The sequence below is a fragment of the Argopecten irradians genome, chromosome 13, assembly GCF_041381155.1.
Source record: "Argopecten irradians isolate NY chromosome 13, Ai_NY, whole genome shotgun sequence".
Lineage (NCBI taxonomy): Eukaryota > Metazoa > Mollusca > Bivalvia > Pectinida > Pectinidae > Argopecten > Argopecten irradians.
This window is the reverse complement of record NC_091146.1, coordinates 17,945,086-17,968,352: the sequence shown is the minus strand read 5'-3', so window position 1 is coordinate 17,968,352 and position 23,267 is coordinate 17,945,086. Positions and strand designations below refer to the sequence as shown.

Genomic DNA, 23,267 nt, shown 5'->3' with positions numbered 1-23,267 from the left:
AGACAGAATGAGCAGAATCTGATAATATGATCGCTGATTCCGGGTCTAATGATGAGTCATAGATCTGGAATACTAAGTCAGTGGCAAACTTCTAGTGGAATTTTCTACGCGATTTTATGAACCAATTAGGTGACAGGGTCCCTCGAGGCGGAAGCAGAGAATGGAAAGCAAATGAATGAACCGAAATATCCGGTCAGGGCATAGAATTCCCCGGAGATACCTTATAACATGTGCCACGAATGTTTTGCCGTCATTGAGCTAACACATATCGACTATCACCATTTCTATGGGGAACTGCATGATTACTATAGCGTGGGGCTGGCTCTCAGAGAATTTACGTCAAATCTGATTTGGTAGCGAACTCCGTAAGTCATGAAGCGTTGATGAAATATTTATTGGGTATTTCGAAGATGTTGTTCCTTGTGCATGCAAATCCTATACAATAATGTATAGACCTTAAAAATATGTAATTATTTGGCGACATGATACAATGCCAATACCGATGAAATGAATATTAGTCTAGATACAGATTACCAAGAAAGCTACATCACGTGGATCCTATGTGTGCGGAAAATATGCTGAGAAATCGACAAAATTCAATAGAATGCAGCATTCTTTGAAAGACAATATAAAAATCCCGAATGACATACATGAAATAGAAAGGGCTAGTATAGACCTAGCCTGTTGCAGTGTTGTCTAACCCAATTGTTGATATATAATCTGTTTTCCAATGTCTAAATAAATATATTTATGTTCATTGACAATAATATATTTTGAAATAAAATATACATGAGATGATGAGATATCCGTATGAAATCGTCACGAAGTTGGAACATAGCATTGGAACATACCCTGTCATATAAAATATATGGCATTTGTATAAGATAATACAGTGAAAACGGATATAAGTTCCCTACCATGTTAAAAGCATTGCTCTTTCCCATGTGAATGTGTATGTAGTGTTTATATGATAAGCATGTTATCATCATTATCACATAGTAGTTGGTGCATTGACTTCATGACGTCTAATCCCGAGTGAGTATGTCGCGAGACTTCATCAATTATTTATTCCCTAAGGAAGTTTTAACACACTAAGTACAGACGGAGAGTGAAAACAATACCAAAAACACCTTGTATTTCCCATAATACCTTGTATTACCCATAACACCTTGCATTGGCCTTATAAATGACCAGCGGTTCTTCCTTTCTTTTCACTCTATTAGATAATGTAGCTGTAGCTTGTCAGTGAATGGAATCGAATAATGGCTTGATGTTGTTTACATTAGGTTAGTATCAATCACAAAATATTGATGTTGTCAATATGCCATGCCGTATGTAGATAATACTGAAGATATATTATTTTCACACATCAATGCCCTCATGACCCAATTTCAAATAAACAGTTAACTTATTGGCCATTAACCAGTTTTCGTCGTAAGGACTTTTCCATCTATATAAGAGTACTATTCCGTTTCTCGGTTACAACATCTATGTGGTTTATAACAAAACTCTAAAACCAAGCAAATCATACAAACACACCAGGATGTTGTCTACAAGGCTTTATCAAAATTGTGTGAAATATGCAAGTTTAACAATAATAATTAAAACTAAATGTATAAAAAAAATCTTATAAATAAACTAAATGATACAGACGATCCTTGAATTGCATCAAAAGAAATCACTAGTCCTGTTTGACAACGAATTTCAGATATTGTTTATTGAAAATATATACCAATATTGATGGTTTACGTCATTTTCATTTTACGAGATAAATGCAATTTGTTTCTCAATAGGATATTATTTGTCTAATGTTTGATGCTATCATTGCTATGTTGACACAGTAAAACCAATAATGTGTACGATTTAATGTATAGTTGTCATGGAAACCATCACAACGATATACAAACCAATTGTATATTACATTGGTTGAGCACTTGATATAATCTATAGGATTGAGGAGAATTTTACCTTCTATCGCCAAATTCAAATAGTGAAAACATGATCACAGATACATAATATCCTATGAAAAAGATATTTAAATTATGATATATTTCAACGTTATTGCAGTCCAAAGATATATAATACTAGGAAGTACAACGGGACTAGTAATGTCACTGTCGTAACAGGCGTATTTATGAGTACTTAATTACAGTGAAGCGTGTGTACAGTCAACATAAGTATAATAAACACGAGTATTGCATGTAAGATGTATTGTATTACAATGTAACAAATCTGTATTTTATCGTCCATTTCGTTTAGTGATAGTGACAGATATTCTAGTGTGCAATATAAACTGGATATCATTCATGTGAATTTTAATCCCCTTTTCACCACCCATCTCACTCCCATTCACTCTCATATTCAACATGAATTGCACTACCTCGCAAACACTACTTAGTCATGATGTGCGTAACTACACATGAATGATAGAATTAGAAATTACCATGAAATATGAAAAAGACTGTGCTACCACAACTATCACAATGATGTGTATTATGATTATCTTTAGTGATTAATAGTTGTGTTTTGTGCCGCTCTGATGTATAAATGACAAACATTAACTGATAAACCAACTTTGTGTTAACTAAATGGGTAAAATAACATTTATTGATTTTAACTTTCAAATGTTTAAATAGCATTCAAGTAATTATGGATAATGTTCAACTTAAATCGAATAAGAATGTACTTTTTATGAATTGAATAATTGTTAAATTAGTATCGAAACAATAGACTACCAGTAAAATTTACTTTTCTCTTTGTTAATTTAGTGTTCACCATAAAACATAAAATCGAAGATGCTTAAAATATAGCGTGGAGATACTAATAACTCGGTTCATCAGATCGCACCTAATATCGATAAACACCGCCCAGTGATCGTAGACAATACAGGCTTGTTCTGGCTATGGTACTATTGTCTAAATAATTCAGTACCGCCTAGGCCTAATGATATCATATTGTTCGCACAGAAAAGCTATATCTAGCAACAACGCGGCAGTTTAAGCTTTAATAGGGGTACTGCGCGTTGCCATTTATTAATAAAATAAGAATGTCAGTTTTTAATTCGAGTTTGTCTCATATTTTTCGCTAGAGTGAGTGGTTTCTTTTTTACCACACATTAACTATGTAAAGACTATATAGTAAAATGTTTGCATATTGTCTCCATTCTGTTTTTCTATAACAACTACAAATTCACTTCATGAATCGGAATGTGAAATACATTTATATCTGGAGTTTTCTTCTCGTTTTGGAAATATTATACGATACCGAATCATTGAATATATGTAAAAGGCCTAAATATCTTTAAAAACATTAATGAAACTTATTTATAGAATTTCCACATAGATATTGTAAAATAATATATTACATATTATTGAGGTTATTTAGGTAAGAACGACAGGTGAAAGTAATATCCTTGATCATGCCGCTATATTTCTAACTTGATAATACTTCTGTGGCTTTCAATATAGGTCAGATCGACTCCTACACTGTCTGTAAAGCCGCCTAAATCCCTAAGGCCTACCTAGTCCCCAGACAGCCCCAGTGCAGCCCTAAATATTTAAATAGCCACCAGCTGGCAGCCAGTGTGTACAGCGATATGGTTGAGTGATTTCGCGCCTAAACAAAGCCCCTAACTCCTTTGTACTTGATCAAAAATTTCGGGGCAGATGTTCCGCTTTTGCAGGCCTGATATCACTAGCAGGGCCATATGTACCTGTGTTATTGTTTCCTTTTCAAAATTTAATTTATCAAAAAAATGTACTTTTTTGTCACATATGGTGTACATATGCTACCACGGTGACGTATGTGTGTGAAGTTTGTGATAATGTTTCGGCGACAACATATGTTGAACACGTTTGATATATAAATATGTTGATTTGATCTCAGGAAACATAGCGGTCTATTTAAATAACACTATATAATACTTGTACAAGTTATCAGTTTGAAATCTAACAACTAGATAGCATTTATATTTATTTTAGTCATTTTACAAGCAGACTATTTACATATTTTTGGTATTAGGATGTAACGGCTGTTCCTTTGAGTATACACTACAAGTCACAACCAACTATTAGTGTGATTAAGTAATTCTATACCACGATCATAAATGACTCAAAACATTTTAAGGAAAACAACTAAAATTTTGTTATGAGTCGTCCAATTAAAATTATAAAGTTTAAACTTGTCACAATTCTGAAAATGTTTCTGTTAAATAAGTTTCTTAATTTGAAATAATCGATATATAGTTATATAAAAATATTCTTCCATCACTTTAAACTAACACGGCAATATAGTTGCAGCCAATAGTCATATATGGTTGCCTGACCTAAAAATAGTCTTTAAGGTCAAATACATTGAATGAGTCTTAAGAAATATTTTTGGATGAATTGGGATTTAAGATATGAAAATAACAATATACTATAGTACTAGATAATAACCATGCTCCTGTATGAAATTCTGTTCTTAATTTTGTTTTGTGTTTTCCGAAATATGACGTTAGTATATATTAAAGTGTAAATAATTCCTAAAATGAAAAATAAACACTAGCTAAAACTTTATCTCGCCATGTGGCATCTTTGTCGTAAATATCATGAACTTGATCACTTATTAGGTCATAATCGATGTAATTGAGGTTTGTACATTCTTGTGGTGTTGAATCAGCTGTATGCTATACACATACTTACGACAACTTCTACATACTATACGCTACGTGTGCTTTGAAATACTGTAAGGAGTTTTATAGTGCTTTCCTCATGAGGCCTGCCTCCATAGTGACAGGACCTCCCACAATCATACAATGTATCTAAATATCCAACAAATGTTAGTACCGTCAATATTTTTTTTTTCAGTTGAATTTCATTGGTATTTTCTGATATCACACACAGAAAAAATTGGGACAATTTTCTTAACATTTTAAGTATTTTTTCCTACCCACCTTGATTTTTAAAATCGCACACATAGAAGCAAAGATAAAGGTTGATAATTAGTATATGTGTTATTTTTCCCAATGTTAGTTTGTTAGCAGCTTGTGTAATTAATCTAATGAGAATGGAATATGTTGGTTAATTAAGTGAGTCGACCATGTGTTAATGAGATATAGAAAAGTACACCTCGATTTGTCATTTCATCATTACAACTCCATATATGAAACTATGTATCCACAGAACCTATCTAAAGCAGCTGGAATATATCTGATGGATGATAGAATTTATTGTTTAAAAATATAACCTCGCTTTTACCGAAAGATTAAATCTGTGAAATGCATTTACTGAATGAAAATTCTTTTCATTTAATAAGACGTTAATACAAATCCACTTTATCAAATGATTTTCAACCTGTTTTTAAATAGTTTCTATGTTCGAGATTATTTTCATATTCTTTTTTCACAAAAGTGTGGTAGAATTTTCCGTATTATAAGAATATTTCAATAACTATACACACTGTAGTGTAGAAATACAAATGAAATATCTCATAGCATTAAATGGGTTAAGAAAACTGAAATATTAAGAAAACAAAACGACAATGTAATAACGAGGTTTCAAGTTTGTCTATTTCATTCAAGTTCAAATGTGGAATAGAAAGATGAAATGACAGCGTGATGAGCACAATTGGTAAATATAAACTAGTCTAGTCAAAAACAAATATACATATTGCGTTATACATACGAGATGGGGCCACCTTCATTTTCATTTGTTCTGTAAAATCAAATTTCAATGTTTAGTGATCGTACATGGAAACTGAGATTCAGTTTTAGGCTTTCAGCTCTCATATCATCAGAGATAGATTATCTCCCTTGTCAGCAATCTTCTGTAATAAAACTGAATAGTTAATACCTTCATTATTGTAGTTGAATAGCTATAGCTGTTACTTCATAGATGAGGATATATAGACGCCTACTGGCATCATTTTTCCTTATTTGCGTAGAAATATAAATGATTCATGTAGTAGATGCTGCCATCCAACAGGTGTTTATAAATATGGATTACCCACAAGAGATTTCCTATATGAAGAAACATACACTGTATATGGCACTAGATTGCGATAGTTTATTGATTTAGAACTCCCAAACACATGACGTTAACGTTGGCTTTACGCCTTTGCTTCCCTTACACAGATGATTTTGTGACAATTAAGTATACATCATAACCATGCAATGGTACTATCAATATTTCTCTATGATAAAAGCAATCCGTCTTGTTCGAATAGAATCACAAACTAAAAAGAAATGGAAATAAGCTGTTTTTATTCAGAGCTTATTTTAGTTTCTGATGTTTGAAATTTGAAATTCGGATCTATCCACATACCAATCAGAAATTGACCTGTTTTACATCACTCTGTAATCCGGTAAGGAATAATCAGAATTTTTCTTTTTTAAAAGCGAAACCAGGTCATGTATTTTATATCGACAATCCATTATCTAAACAATATATATATCCACTAATATAATAGTATACAGGCCTTCACCAACACTCGTAAAGATATATAATTAGTATAATCGTTTAGTCAGTAAGTGTACGTTTGAAAAATCAGAAAGGGTCCAACACCCTAATTATAAACTCTTCATTACATCCATTTCACATGCTGGCGAGCACACAAAATATCATTTAGACGTCCTACATAAACTGAACATGACATGGAATTACCTAGCATGCATCACGGATTGACAGCCGCCCGCCATTACGGCTAATCAGCCTGTATAACAAGCCCGGGAGTGTTATATGCTGTCCAGTACAGAGTACTTCAGTACAGTTGTTTTGCATTTGTCCTTTCTCCCAATGTCTGCAATTGACAAGTGTTGTCAATGCCATGCGTAGAGTGGTTGACAAATGTCATTTGCAGCTCCGCACAGAAGCCGGTTGATAAATGGAATTCCGAGATACAATTTCACCAATGAGATAGATCGATATAAAAGGATGATGAGTTACATAGGGCCTTCACGTGGTAATAGAGTTCCCCGCCAGATTACATCCGGGTACATTTACATAGACAACAACACCATAGTGAATGTCGTGTACAACCTACATTAATGATAAACAATTTGCATTGTAAACGTTATGATCATATACCAATAACACATAACGATATTCATGTATCTATACAAGAACGATAATGGTATTTGCATTAAGAACTTCTCACATTCAAATCCCTACATATAAATACACAACACTTCAAATAATCTGTCATTAAAGCAATCTTATAAATGATATTACAATAATGTAGCTTCTGTAGCTGGCATTAGTCTCTACCTCATAAAGTAGTACGTTCTTTTGAACATAAAGAAACTAGCAACTCTTTCACATGTCGAGTTGAAGGCAGAAGATACTTTGCATTTACTTCCTAATAAAACAGTTCTTCTGCAAGTCAATTATTTAACACTCGGATCTCATTTTCAGCTAAATGGTTTATTCAAGGACAAATAAGCCCTGTGTTGCACAGTAGCACTGCGGAGACGCACGCGGGAAACCTACATGAATCAAGCCTAGTTTACACATAAAGACGCATTTACATCTAGTTAAGACGTGTGAAGAAAGAATTAGGTTTGAAATTGGATACCCTAGGCGTGATCGTACTCTTCTAGTCCTCAAAAATTTCCAGCTTCTAAATAAAACTACCGACTCTCATTATATCGGGCGTCCTACAGTAAAACGTGGACTGGTGTCTGCAGATCCCCTGTTTGTGACACACTTCTAGGCAGACATAATTCAAATGGACTTTTTAAATTAAACGTATATTTATGATGATAGTTGCCAGCCTTGCAACTTTTCCAACATCTCAGCCTCTACAGTTCAACCGATATTGTCGTGAGTTTAAACAAAATAATGGCGTTTTAATTAAATTTTCTTCCGGTAATACTCCTTAGTTGCATAATAATGCATGATCTATGCGACATCCAACTTGTCTTAAAGGCCGTCTGAACAGCACACAAACTACCATACAATTACCTTGTAGTATTGGCAATAGACAGTAACGACTCTGTTTTGAGAATTTGAATTATGCTAAGTACTGACCGTATCTTACATCATGCCCGGTTTTGCACCGACCGCGAGACACCTCACCCCTTCCTTCATCCCTCCTAGTAGCCGGTATATCTAGCCTGCGATAAGACCCTGCGGAGATAGACTCGACACTGTGGGGTATAAATCATTCTCTACTACTGTGTTGTTCACCGCCATCGTGGGGACGTAATTTGTTACGATACCGACCTTGTGCTATTATCGGCTAATCCTGTTCAGGGAAAGCCTGGCTGTACCCAGCAAGTTAGTATAACCGAGAACTTCACTTAGAATTCAGCAGATGCGAATCAAAATGATTCCATTTATCAACCTTTTTTAAAGAGTGATAGTTTCGTACTTATCTTTGAGCGATTCAAATTGTTATCATTTTATCATTACAAAAATAGCATGCAAAGCAAGCATCGTTCAAGAAGCGATAGTTTCGCCGTTATTATCTGCGTGCGACTCAAATTGTTTTATCATCAGCTCCGCCATCAAAGTGGTAGTTTCGTATTTATCCCGGTATGATCTGACTAATTGGTTTGGAGATAACATCATGTTTTATATAGCAGATAAAAGACAATGGGTGAGGGAGAACAGTATCGAACCAATCTTCAGATTATATATCAGTTGTATAACACTTCTAACAATATCTTAACATGATACTAAAGCCATACAGCTGTTTTTTCAGCATTTGTTCACACAGTATCTGAACTATCTCGCTTGAATCTGTGAGAGAGTGTGTTAGAAACTTTATGAATTGGGTGTGTTGATATATTCCGTTTATGAGCAAACATGTAAAGGCCAAGTGTGTGTTATCACTATTGAAGATGATGTCCCATCCTTCCATTCAAAAGACAGATTATTGCATTTATATCAATAAAATACTGATGGTATCGGTAACGAAGTCTAATAATGGATGCTGCTAATACGCAATTGTGTATCTGTGCTATTTAAATAAAATAATTCTCATTCATTGACCAAACAGTAAATTCTGACAAGTCTTGGTCGAATCTTTACAACTCTCAGCAGTTGAGTGATAAATCGATTTGAAACAATACGATATCGATTGCAGAGATCGATGCTACTCCAGTTATGTACATAAATCACATAAGCCAGTTGATAATAATTGCTGTAATATTTCTAACGACTTCCATTAGTTTGGAATCATCAATACCAACCAGGTCTGCTCTATGTGCTGTTTTCAGATCGCCGTTATGTGGGCTATTGTTTACGAATTGTTTGATGTTTACAATCATTGATTGCTATTATGCGAGTTGTATGCGCAGGTGGGTATTGAATTTTATGCGATGTCAGGACCGATATGATCTCGAACACGAGCTGGTTCACATAAAGGGAGTTCGTACTCTTTAATTCACTTCAAACATTGTGCCACTATATAAAATTCAGTAATGAAATCATTGAAAAACTTTTGACTCTCCAGATATACTCAATACTTGCTCCCCGATAATTGCTTCTCAAATATTCTCAGAACACTGAAATGATTACGATATACCGCCTTCTTATCAATTATTATTTGATCGATTTCAGTATTGGATCAAGTTTCCATCTAGATCATCTAGATGTTTCGTTTCTTCGCAACAAATATATTACTAGAGAAACTAAACAGCTGCGTCTGCAAATGAGTGCCTTTTAAACTCTCAATTTATCGTGTATTAATGTAGAGTGTTATATTCACTTATAATTGTTGATCTATAAGTATCACTAAAGAGCGACAACAGATTACTTTTGTAAATATCAATGGTATTTGTCATAACCCAGAGGAATCGTCTGTTTTCGTTTGTATTATATTAACGTAAATGTCAGCAGACAAATGGTTCTATTATCAAAATACTTTGATGGTATTCAATAAAGTGGCTTCAATATTGATGAAACCCCACACGTGACGTCATATCGTCACTCGATAAACTGCAATCAGATTGGTGGCATTCACAACCTCATGAATGCCATTAGTGTCTACAACCCTCTCCAATCCTGATATTGATCCATAACGTTCTATTGTCCGCGCCAAACAGTCGAGGGAAACGGGGTCAAGCTATTTCATTTATTGGCAAAAATCAATCCAAATACATTGATCACCATGCTGCAGGGGGCAAACGCTTAATCCATAGTCGTTATTCTCAACAACCACGTGACCAAATATCACATGACAACCAAATAACCGATAACTACGTGTTGTTGTTTTGACAAATATATATGATTTGGTCGTGTGTTCATTGCACACACGATTTGGCATATCACAATGATTGCACATGGATACAAAAACGTTTTAGAATGTATTTCGTTAAATTGCTCGTGTGTGTTGCCATAGCAATTACAATATTTGAATAGTTAATATTCTTAATGGAATAATTCTCATTTTGATAATGGATGAAGACAAACTTTAGATAATTAGATTCTGCCATCAATAATCCATACTCAGAGGTGATTCTAACGTCTTTGTAAAATGCGCACCTGGGGCTTAACATCTGCGTTTCAGAAAGAATTCAAGCACCGCATCTTAACCGTATATCCCCAAAACGATATTATATTTCGATAAAAATACACTAAAGTTACATTTTCAAACGACCTACATAAAAAGGTTATCTGGATCCCTCTATTGACACAGTTAACAATAGCATTTGTGATTTCATGCACGTGCAAGACATATTTTATCAAGTTCTGTGTTAGCACGTGTACGTGTAATTACGTCAGCGAGCACACACAGTTCATAAGTATGTATAGTTCACGGTAATTGGAACATACATATACCCTCCTCTACTCCATCGAATTAAATAACATCCCTGAAGGTTTAAAATGGAGATGGAATCAGTCACGCTGGCCTTGATAGGAAATAATAAAATTAACGAGAAAGGTTCCCTGTTATTAAAATTGATGATCAATTTCAACGTCTTAGTTTCATTGACTGTTCTGATTTCATTGAAGGCGAAGATATGATTATATGATAAATTTCCGCTTCAGTTCATACGGGGGAATAGGATGTGTGTCTTGAGCACGGAATTTCTCTGCACTGACTGCGATCCCTGATGAGACGCTGTTAGCGAACCAGCGGGAAATTAAGAGCTTGATAATGTGGAGAGGAAAGCAGAAAATATGAGCCTCTCCTCCACGTCAAACATCCAATATACCAACCACCGCCCTGTATGTGGCACGATGCGTGAAAGTGAAAACAATGCAATGATCAAGATAGCTTAAGGTCAAGAGGTCATGAGGTCACTCGAGTTAGCATGATCAATAACAAATGAATGCTAGGGAATGAATGCTGAATGAATCGTAGTCTCACTCAAAGGATTTTACTTGCTAAGACTTAGAGCGATGTGTAACAAAATGGTTTATCAGATGATTGTGCCACACGATGTTATACAAACATACATCTAAGTTATAAAAGGTATGAACTAAAGCATAACTTATTATTTATTTATTTCATTTTCATTTGTTTAAATTTTACTTTATCATTTCTTGTTTTATCAATTCAAAAAACAATATATTATATTTGCATTGTTGTCCATTGTCCATGAATAAGCAAATTCTTAGAATCCAGTATCCCGATTCGTTAAGCCCCTATGATGTGTTCAGACAAAACAATGCTTGTTGAAACGCAAAATCTAAGAACCTGTGGCACAGCCAGAAAACTAAGCAAATCACAAAGAATAAACAAACGTTCCCGTGAAGGTGTATTTGTGAAATGCATTATGGTCTGAGGCTGGTACCGTTAGAAGGCATATGTAGAAGCCGGAAGCACGTGGTTTACGTTAAGAGGCGGAAGTTTACTTTTTATGTAAACAAACATCTGTCGGGAACGTGAAAGTAATTACAGTAGTCCCGGGCAAGGAGGAAACTTCACTATCTATATGGTAGTATATCTCGGTTGTCATGGTAACGTAATTACATTTACTAACAGTACCCAATGCACTACACGTGCAATAAGTCCAGTCAGCACGTGGAGCTTGTATCATAACGGAACAAAAAACTTGTACTAAACAATGAAGACACATATGGAATTTAATAACGACACATGCGGCAAGATGATTTCTCGTGCATATTTAAAACAAATCGCGCCGAAGGAAATTAAATTATTTTTAAGCTATAAAGATACAAATCTCCATATCTGAGATGAAATCCTAGTCTTTTTTATGGGCGAACCATTAACAACAGTGTTGAGTATTTACACTTAATAGTCAAGTGACTTCAGCATATACATGTATCTTTTCATATAGTTTGCGTTTTTGTGATATGATTCAATATCCTAAAAACTGAAAGTTAAAAATAGATTAAATCCATGTTTTATGTAACATAAGAAAAGGAATCCCGTTTGGAAACATTTTTTGCCTTCTCCCTCGATTATTGAAGTAGTTGGCTGTGATATTTATACCCCTAGTCCTGTGCGAACGCTATCTCGCTTTAAGTGGCTAGGGAAAGTCAAAGAGGAGGATTCCAAGCGTCAGACACACCAAGACCAGCTGATGTTTATTTCAATTCCCGATTTAATGTCATTTAAAGCTGTGGAAAGGAACTGAGTTCTCTGTATATAACGTAAACTGTGCTGCCAGGCTCATCTATTATTTAACCCGGAGAATGTATGCGGAGTGTAAGCGCACTTGATAAAGTGAAATTGAAATGAGATATATTGTATAGTATACATCCAATGCTCCCCTACAAATCAGCAGTGATGTCACATGCCTTAATGGTAAAATGGTATCCTTCCTATTCGCGATCGGTAGCCACTATTCCAAATCTTAAGATTTTTCAACATTCCGTAAACAAATTAAAAATGTGATGAAAAATGTTACCACTATGATCAATGTGAATGTGGTTATTCCACCAATGATAATTTTATATATAAGATACAAAGTCATTGAAAAGCAGATTAGGTCTCCCTCTAAAATCAGACCGGGTGCACAAAATACTGACGAATCACAACAATACATAGGAGTTATTTTAGTCTAATGTGAATGGTGCAGTTTCAAAATAACAAAAAAAAATACTTTGAAAACATAGGAGTAGGCTCTTTATAAAACAATAGTGCCTATATCTGCTTATCTCAACAATAGTTTGAATCAGATCGAATTTTGAAATCATAAAAAATGTTTGGAAAAATAACCAGTCAATGCCTCTTTAAAATGTACTAATGTTTATGGGGTAACTACGTCCATGAGTTTATCTTATCTCCGCTAATTATAATACAATGTACATCAGTAAATCACATAAAATATTTGAGGTAAATACAGTAACTGACTGTTCAAAAAGTACTATGTTCACGGTGTTATAGTGTATACACGATAAAGTTTCTTCCCACTACCGGGTTCACCTTCAGTAGTAGCCTACTTCTTATCTACAAATTGACTCTGACGGTGATTTGTGGGATAAAATTCGTAACCGCCGTCTGGGAATACCATCTCCTGTGTTAGCACTGGTACGTAATGACTGACTCAAGCTGGCAGTCATTTCTCTTCGTGTTCATTTAGATATGGCATTTTACTTATAGCTTAGACAATAATGTTTCAAGACCCTCGAAGCCATTATGTTTGTAGGCCTAGACATTTTGGTGAAATTGGGATATTTATGGTTTATGCTGTCTTAGAATGTTTGCATAAAACGTTTTCAGCCTCACAGCATATTGTTTAATATGTTTATTCGCCATTTGGAAATTCATTTTGGGAAATATAACAAAAGACCATAAATCTAATGGATGGATCAATTGTCCGAATATATGTAGTATGTATATAATCTTTAAATCTTTCAGTGGTTTATTGTTATCATTATTCTAGATAAATTTGACAAAATGGAGAATGCTCAAAATTCTATAAAGCTTTGTCAAATATATCGCCTGCGGTTTTTATCAACTGTTGCCATTACAATGCTTTCATTTTAGCGAAATATCCAATCTCAAGTTCATCAAAGGAGGTTTAAGATGCATCAAAGATGTACAGACAATGGCCAAATTCTTCTTATTTCCAGATACCTCATCCAGATATGTATTTCCGTGTGCATGTCTTGAGAACATCAGCAGTAGAGTTATAGGACCAACACTGTTTGTCAGTGAGTAAAATGAATCATGTAAATTAGCTAACAGGCCGGCCTTTGTAAAATATTGACGTATTTTGTAGAATGTGTGATAAATGTACTCGTTTCTCTCATCGGGAAGGAAGACGCCATTGAAATAAGACTGGAATAAATGTAAGTTAGACGTTCGTATCTGGAAATCTGACAAGAAAACACTTTGTTTAATTTGAAAATGTTATTCAGTTCCTATAGTTACTTTTGTGAAGTTTAGAGAGTAATTTCAATTTTGCTATTTCCAGCTTTTGGGTTAGATTGAATTCCAATTTTCCTTTTCATTTTCAGTATTGAAGCAACAACATCCCTAGGACCTCTTATGTTGTAGTTACATGTTAAATATAGCATAAACCTGGAGATAATTTCATGCTTTGATCATGCAAACAGATAAGTCATTCTGGATACTTAAAAACTCATTTCAAAGTCTACATTTTAATTTATTCACATACCATCCGGCATGCTATCTAAATGACGATATTGCTTTAAGGACGAAAACTAGGTCACACTTTCATCAGATAAAAATCATCGTTTACGAGTTGTCTACATGCGTTGATGGTAACGAACTTTGATGTGCAGCAGTGATATACGAACAATTGGATGTGGATTGTTTTGTGTTTTTACCTTTTAAATTATAAATCAAACTACTTCCGGGTCTCGTAAGTGGTAAAATGAAACAAACATGATTGGCTGTATCAGAAAACCAACAAAAAAACATGTTCAGATTAAAAGAGCAAACATCTGCAATTACAAGATTTTTAACTGGTTTTTTTTGCGTAAAGATCATCTATGTAGTTATACTAAACTGAAAATATATTGCGTTGAATCACAACGTGGTCCTGGGCTCTGCCATAGTGGAATCATCGGTTTTCATATCAAAGGATACCTGCAGGCTGATTTAAAAGCTAGTGACAAATGTCATACAATTACACATCTGGAGACATTTGATCCATCATCGTCCATATAAACGATCCAACATATTTGGTTCCGAAAACATAAAACCATGAGCACCATACGAATGATCTGGGTCATTTCAAGGTTTGACTTCTACACCGAATGTAATTATGTTCAACAGAAACTCGAAAATCAATGTTAACCTTGTTCATTTCCTTTAAGATATCAAATAAGACACGAGGATGTAGAGACAGAGAAGCCATTCGGGGAAATGAACATCTGAAAATGAATCCAGGCGGACGTTAACACACAATCCCAGAATTCCTAGAGCAGCAGACGACATTCCTAGACAAGATTCATTCTTGTCGAGACAAAACTGCAAATTGTCGACGTGTCTGAGAGATTGAATGGAGTACAACTGTATTAACATAGCCAATCCAATCCTATTGAACATGACATTTAAACTACAGCATGGCGATCATGAATACAAATGCAGTGAATGAAAAGCATATATTTCATTTCAACAAATTTTATTGCAAAAAAAAATATGCAAATGGATTTGGCAACAGGCACAGCCTATATTAGCCATCTCCAAACAAATCCGGTATAGTACAATTATCAACAAAATATTTTAACATTTAACATTACATTATAAATGAATATTATTATTAGTGTATCTCCCCAACCTATCATAGTAGAAAAATCTAAAAAAATCTTTTAGTTTCAAATATATATTCTGATATGCATTGCAATAAATATGTATTTTTTTCTTCATCACAATTGTCACAACCATGCAGTAGATTTTTTGTGTTAAAATGCGAGTGGGGGATATTAGAATTATGTATGTTGGTTCTGAGTGTTGATCTTTGTTCATTAAATAAAGGACATATGAAAAGATAATGTTCGGCTGTTTCATTACCAAGGCCACAAGAACAAATTGGAGAATCTCTCAGATGATCGCGAAATAGGTCAGAATTTAGATTGCTAGAGGAATTTCTAAGCTGGCACAGAGTAATATTTATAATTCGAGAACCTTTGTTTATAAAGGTATTCGTTATATTAGGTTCCATTTTATTAATGTTAAAAAGGAGTGTTTTAAATTGTGCAACAGTATTAACATTCGATAAGTCAAAGTTTAAAGCGAAAGAATTAAATTCTCTAAAGGTGCTTGGAAAAAAAACTAGTATAGTAACTTAGATATATAGCATATATTTGAGTGGTCAATATAGAATTTCGAAATATGTTAAAGAAGATTTGAAGTGTTTGCACGGAATTGGTTATTAACAAATATTGTCGCCCTAAAATATCGGATCCAGAAATCGAGAATTAAAACTTGAGGACTATATGGTGTTAATTAGTTTCAGAGAATGTCAAATCCAGGCAGTTCGGCTGTACTACTGATGTCAAACATGAAACGCTTCAGTGAGAAAACAGACACACAAGTGCGGTCACGCCTTCATCCTATCGGGCTAGCTACTGTTACTCCCCTCGGAATTTTTCATCGTTTGTACTCAGAGACATAAAATGGTAGGCAACAAAGAACTCTATGCTTTACGTGTATCCTTGACAAGTTTCTGTTGCCTTTTCCGCTCTTTGTTATTCCCGTATGTAATCTTGTAACAGGTTCTTGAATTAGATTACTGTATATAACATTTATTTTTATAACGACATAATTCATTTGTCCCTTTAAAACATCATTCGTATAATTCAAGGCCTCATATAGAGATTAGAAACAAATGGGTTTACGTCACATTGCAATAAACGTCAAAATCACAGTTAAAGTTTAAAGAACAATCCCTGGTGTATGTTAACGTTCTTCATTGCTGTTTTGGAGACAGCGTCAAACTCATGATTTGTCTTTGCGATAGAGGCATCTTTTGACTACGCTACATAGTGCTGCTTAATAAAACATTGCAAATATTTTAATTGTTTTATAAAGCTCATCACGTGTAATTTCAATTGACCAATCACACCCTCGTGACTCTACGCTTGAACTATTATGGGAATTTGCCCAGTGTTGGATTAGGTAAATAAAGTGAACGTACTAAACTTTAATAGAATGCATCCTCAATGCAAATATGCTAGAAGGGAAAGTAATATGTGGGCGAGTTCACGTAGCTATTCTGGGTGCCCGTTGACTGATAGTAATGATTCAGTGCACTTGTCTACATAAATCCCTAACTTAAAAGATATATGGGCGTGCGCAAGAATTTCTCCGGATCTATAATGTTCCGCTGTTTGCTTTTTTGTTGTCAAGTATTCTTGAGATGTGAGTCTTGTTGTGAGATTTTACTGCACGTGTACGATAGAATCGACAGTGTACTGATCCCAATGTACGTAACTAGCGATGCCTCTTTTAGCTATATGGCTTTAATGAGACGTTTCCTAGAGTTTTAAGCTACTTTATCCGAGCCAAAAACGAGTTTATGTAGACTAATCATTATAAACTACTCAGACAACAAATTAGAATTAGAATTTTGGAGGATGAACCATTTCGTATCCATTATTTATAACGTTTAGAAAATCTTAACATATCGCATTTACCGGTAGCGGTCCCCAGTCTTTAAAATATCGACTTCACCTACAGTATATTGCAGGTCTTTATACATGATGTAATCGGAATTGGTCACTACAATTTCGCCAGACCCAAATATTATGCAATTATGTCTCTATTGGGTCGGTTAATAAGCACATTTCTATTAAAATGAACAGTAATTCCTAGTTATGATGGACCAACCAATGGTGAAGGTCATGCCGTCCCTGACCCACATCAAACGGAACATGAATGATCAATTCATAATCCGAACATATGGTCAATGTTGTATAATCGATACCCGAGAGACCGGCCTATACCTATACAGCTGTAGTACTGGCAGACATCCATGGTTTATTCATTTACGAATGATAGAAATTGAAATTGCATTAACACCACGTGGTTTAGACTGGTTAGAACAGGTACCGAAATTGTTATATAATATGTAAATGACAAGACATTGTTTACCCAATTACCATATGATGACGTAGAATCCCTATAAGGCACGATGGCCTTGCCACTCTAATACGCTGAACATACAATGAACAGAAATACCAAAATAGTAAAGCTTGCATTAAGAGTTAAATTGAATACACGGGCATGACGTTAAAAAAACTTATCCACAAAATTAGCACTTATGTGATCTATGTAGAATATTAGGCTATATAAGGAAGGTCAAACAATGATAAATGGACCCGGTCTCATCACGTGACGCCTCAATGGCCTCCAGACGTCATGGTAACGAAAATAGATACTAGTAATGATTAGGTTAGGGGAAATAAAAATCTAGGCGATGACCGCATAAGGTCTAGTACGATAATCGACCGCTGGGAAAGGGTATGAAATAGTCATGAAGGACATCGTTATGTGTACAACCGATTACGTAGGTAGGAATGACGTCATGGACATTAAGTTCTAAGTAAAAATAGAACACAAGCTTCTTAGAGACGCAGAGGGGCCGATTTATGGTGACTAATTCTAGTCATGATTGCGTTTATATTGCATTGGCGTATTAGCACTAAAAGCAAGCATCTAATGACAGAGAGAAATGTGTGTACATGCACATGGCAGTATCTGATGTAAAAATACGCAATACGTGTAAATGGTAGAAAAATCTCATTGTTATAAGAACTTCATTTTTTATATTAATACCTCGTGAAATCGATTGTCAAACAACGCGAAGGACATTATTATGCAATATCGTCCAAATTATTTGAACCAAAATTTGCCAGCCTTATGAAAAATCGAAATATTATTAGCAGTAATATATAGACATATACACATTTCAGAAAAAGTATGTTAAAGATGCTCCACCGCTGACAAATGGTATTTTTTTCACTATAAAAAACAGGAGCAGACGATTTAGTATTTTTCTTCAGTTACAAAAGTTACTTACTTAACACCATTACCACCATTGAAAAGTTTTGTCTTCTCATTTTACTTAAAGTTAAAAATATGACAAATAATTAATTGCATCCCGAAAAAATTCCGTGACACTATATCCTATATGGAATGAAGTACTGATTGCGTATGCACCAAAGGCAAAATAAATTATTTTATATTATTTTTTGTGTTAATTAGGCATATATATACACGATTAAACACCAATTATTGTTCAAATGAGTAATATCATTTATGCGCTGTGGGCGGTGGAGCATCTTTAATAAAACAATGCAGTATTTTTGAGCGGAGAGTCTTTTCGATGTCTTGAAATTTAACCAATGCATCTTCCCAGAATTTGGCAACAATACAGAGAGGTATATCAATTTGAAAGTTTTACTCGGATTACAACGAAGACAATTTTAAACACGCTTGTTTCAATCTTACGAGACTTAAAAGCGTGTCAATAAATGATGCATAAACATCACACTTCTGTGGAGACAGCTTTCTAGGGAATGAATTCTTTAAACAAAGAAGCTAAAATCTAAGTATATTTCACCAAATTTAGCGTTGGATACGATCGATATTGTCCAGTACACGGTGTTGATGTCACGGCTGGGATAACTTACGCCACATCACAGTGTACCGTTATAGACAATAACAATTGTCTAATTTACTGAATTTTACAATGTAAAAATCAATATGTGTTCCCGGAATACACGACAGGACTGAAGGACTCCAAACAAAGCAATCGGGACGTTATCTGAACAGGGACAAACGCAGAACAGTCGCTTGCATTAAAACTATCTCGAATTATAGACCATTAAAAGACAAGGTCACATCCTGTTCGATCGCAGTACGCTACAAGTTTAGTTATCAAGTATCCTTACCCCATCCCACATTCATTTACCTAAATCTGTATCATCGATATACCGTTTGTTACTTCCATTGTCTTTGCTGCTGATGATTAAAGCTAGTGTCTGAAACGTTATTGTCAAATTCCTACAGGTAACCTTTTCAAATACGTACCACTTTACGTCCGTACAAGTAACAACACCCCCCCCTCCCATCCATCCCACCGCTCCTTGTCAACTCAACTGCATTTTAGCATTAAGAAAAATCCATCCATTATTTGTATGTCGGTGATTCATTTGGCATCATGTGACCATTCTTTAAGAAATTGACAAACAGACATTTTTATTCGCAAATCCAAACTAATTTACACTATGAACTACTACTATTACACTGCTTTTGTTTGCAATGTCGGCGACTTGCATTACGACGTTTTTGTGACATTTCTCAAAACAAAGTAATGATCTATTTTATATCGAGGAATCAGGGGTTGAACAGATTACACATATATCCGTGATCAGATCTAGCTGTGTCGTCATTGATCAGTAATCAAATCAAATGGATACAAAATCCCCGGTTTGACTCACGGCCATAATGAATACGCGGTAAAATTGATTATCTGCAGCAGGTAGATTGATTCCCACGGGGGTAATGACGTCACTGTTTACTCTGTACCTGGAGAAACAGGTGGGTCAATACAGTGGTCGACAGTTAAAGATTTCGACCAGAAACTAGACGATGAGGGTAGGGGCTGTTATAAGGGGGCTGGGGTCTCTTTTGAGTGGTGGTCTATCTTTAGTTTACATGACATGTGTCAATGTAATGACCGCTATAGTACATATGTGACTCAACAACACTCCCTAGTCGTATCGATATATGTATCCGTTTATAAAGGCTTTTATGAACTTTAACTTTAGAACCTACCTACACGTGCTCCATATTGATTGTATATGTAATATGTACTATATAAAGGAAGTTTATAAACAGTTGGTTTGGAGGCAATTTAAAATTTCGCTTTAAACGGCCCAATGACTGAAATATTGATTTTAAAAACTTAGATTTGAATTATTCATATCATATATACATCTATACTTGTCGTCTGTTAATGTTATTTGATATTGAGATACAAACAGTTGGTACAAGGACAAGCTGACAGACTTAATTAAGATTCTGAACGAAGGAGAAACAGATGGTACATTTCACTTTGAGTGAACCCCCTCCCCTCCCTCGACCTGCTTTCCCCACGAGCTAACTTCTTGCTTTTATCACTCTTCACAATCCTACTACACGAGTTCATTACATTAACATGCATTTGTCGAGAAACTTAAACTGATTTTCAAATCACGTGCCGAAATTAAGTCTAACATTTGACATTTCGGATTTTACTTCCAATTCTAACCCCTCTCCATTCCATCCTAATCTCCACAAACAAAAATGCATCCCCTATAGGGCCTATCTAATCCGGGGCTCTAATTCTAAACGCGATGCCAATATTTAAACCACTTCATAAGAACATCGCGCTCTCCCCAGCATAATTGTCATCAACGAATTTTTATCCGCCAAAACTTAAAGGTAATTCTTGAATTCTAAAATCCGTGACAACACTTTTACAATATTTCATGAGAACAAAAGATGAGACGAAGAAGGGTCTAAGCAAGCAATTAACTACAGTGACTTGATTTATCCCCGAATTAAGTCTAAATCGTATCATTTGTATAAGCCTACATGTCTCCCCGTGTGTATTAATCCTACTTGGAGGTTGTAATGGTGGTGCAGTCATGCACGTGTGTCAACATCTCCCGCCGCTAATAGATTTAACACCACGACTAGTAACCCTACCCTCCCCAAACACAGTAGCCGGTGTAGGCCTACCCATTAGCCCCGACAAAGCGAACTTCACTTGATTCTAATCTATTATTGCACTGACCCTTTGTACCCGGGAGATAAACACGTTTGAATTTCAAATAAAAAAAATAGCTGAATGAACAGGAAATCAGAGACAGATTCCACAATAGCTTTTCAATAAGCGTAAAGAATCCCTAACAAAGACATGACAACTATTTCGCGCGGACTCTGAAACTCGTGTCTTTGTGTTAAAATAAGCGTTTGGGGGTTTGGGAGACAACCCTTTCTTTTAAATTCAAGGCCAACCCTCATGTGGGTCTGACCAAGGTAACTCGGACTGACCACTAAGTACGGGTCAGTAGAAGTATGAAATTGGTCAATTCCCAGCCCGCCATGTCGGCATGGACATCAGATAAACCATCCACCTGTTCCGAACCTTCAGCATTAACTTTCACTCATCACTAGAACGTTTAGACTTCCGTTACAAACAACAGACTCTCTACCAATGCTACAGAGTATACCATTACTGAGAACAAGAATTTATGAATTCCATAGGGTATATTCTTCATATTGTCTCATTTTGGAAACACATCATTTTTTCAGAATTTTGAACTTACGTGTATTTCAATTAATGTCACCACATGTATTGTTCCGCCGCGGAACACGATTGACATATATATATATACATACACCCGGAACCCTTAGTTTTTGTGACTCTTTTACAGTATCATAAGTAATAAAGGACATGTATGATATCACCAGAATCTTCCAAAGATTAAATACCCCCACCCCCATCCCCATTTTTTTTATTTGTGAAAACAAAAGTGATATAATATATAAATAAGATATATAATTACCCCATATAGAGATGTTTATATATAGCCGCTCTCTGTGTTGGATGATGACTAAATGTCTTGAATATAGTTTTAATCAATACATTTTTTTTTTTTTTTTTTTTTGTAAATCTACATGGATCGTAAGAAGATTTCACTAAATGATGGAAATTATTGATATCCATGTAATGTTATTGATTCACATAGGATTTAAAATTAGTTGACATACATATTTTTTAATTTTTTTTTTTCACAATTTTATGAAATATTAAATGTAAATTATACATACCTCCAGCGACCATAGTTTCCTTCAACAGTGTAAAATCACAGTGGGGTTTTTAACTTCACTCAAAATAATCGGTATAAAAAGTGTCACTTTTTCTTCAATTTTTTTTTTCTCTTTTTTACAAAATATATAAATCTCTATGGAACATGTATAATATATATATATAACGTACAGTTTCGTCCCGTGGGTAAACACTAATAATATATATTTATACCACTACACAGTTACAACACCTAGTCACAACGTCGGCACAAAGACAACTGATTCAGTTCTCAGTGATCCCTTTATATACCCGCCGTGCCAGCGCCATCCATCAGAAAATTAATGAAAAACCTCCAACCGAGTTTAGCAGGCCCGACTTTCGAGTATTCCATTAGATTCTTTGTTTACGCTTTATCCTGCTCCCGGCGCAGTCCACTCACAGCGATATACGCTAAACACAAAGAAATATCGAACGCCCCTCGCGGTTCCACTAAGTGAACTCGCCCATATCGGAAAACAGATTCAGAGTGTGGGTAACAACCAATCAGAATCGCTCGCTTGAAAATACGCTGTTCTATATTTAAATCGCATAGTGC

At 35.0% G+C, this 23,267-nt stretch overlaps 1 protein-coding gene across 5 annotated transcripts in view; it reads right to left on the bottom strand.

The window, feature by feature from the left end:
* The window catches only part of LOC138306469 (CUGBP Elav-like family member 4), a 37,734-nt gene extending 14,685 nt beyond the window's left edge, over window positions 1–23,049 (bottom strand). The window contains exons 1-2 of one of the 5 annotated variants that reach the window (XR_011205873.1): window positions 22,693–23,049; window positions 5,664–5,693 (exon numbers count right to left, since the gene is read on the bottom strand). Coding sequence is in view for 4 of the 5 variants with exons in the window: in XM_069246934.1 (XP_069103035.1) it covers window positions 5,664–5,693; window positions 22,693–22,705 (43 nt within the window). In the remaining variant the exon portion in view is untranslated. The remainder of the gene's footprint in view (window positions 1–5,663; window positions 5,694–22,692) is intronic. The other 4 variants (XM_069246934.1, XM_069246933.1, XM_069246935.1 and 1 more) reach the window with 4 other exon arrangements.
* Between the last annotated feature and the right edge of the window lie 218 nt (window positions 23,050–23,267).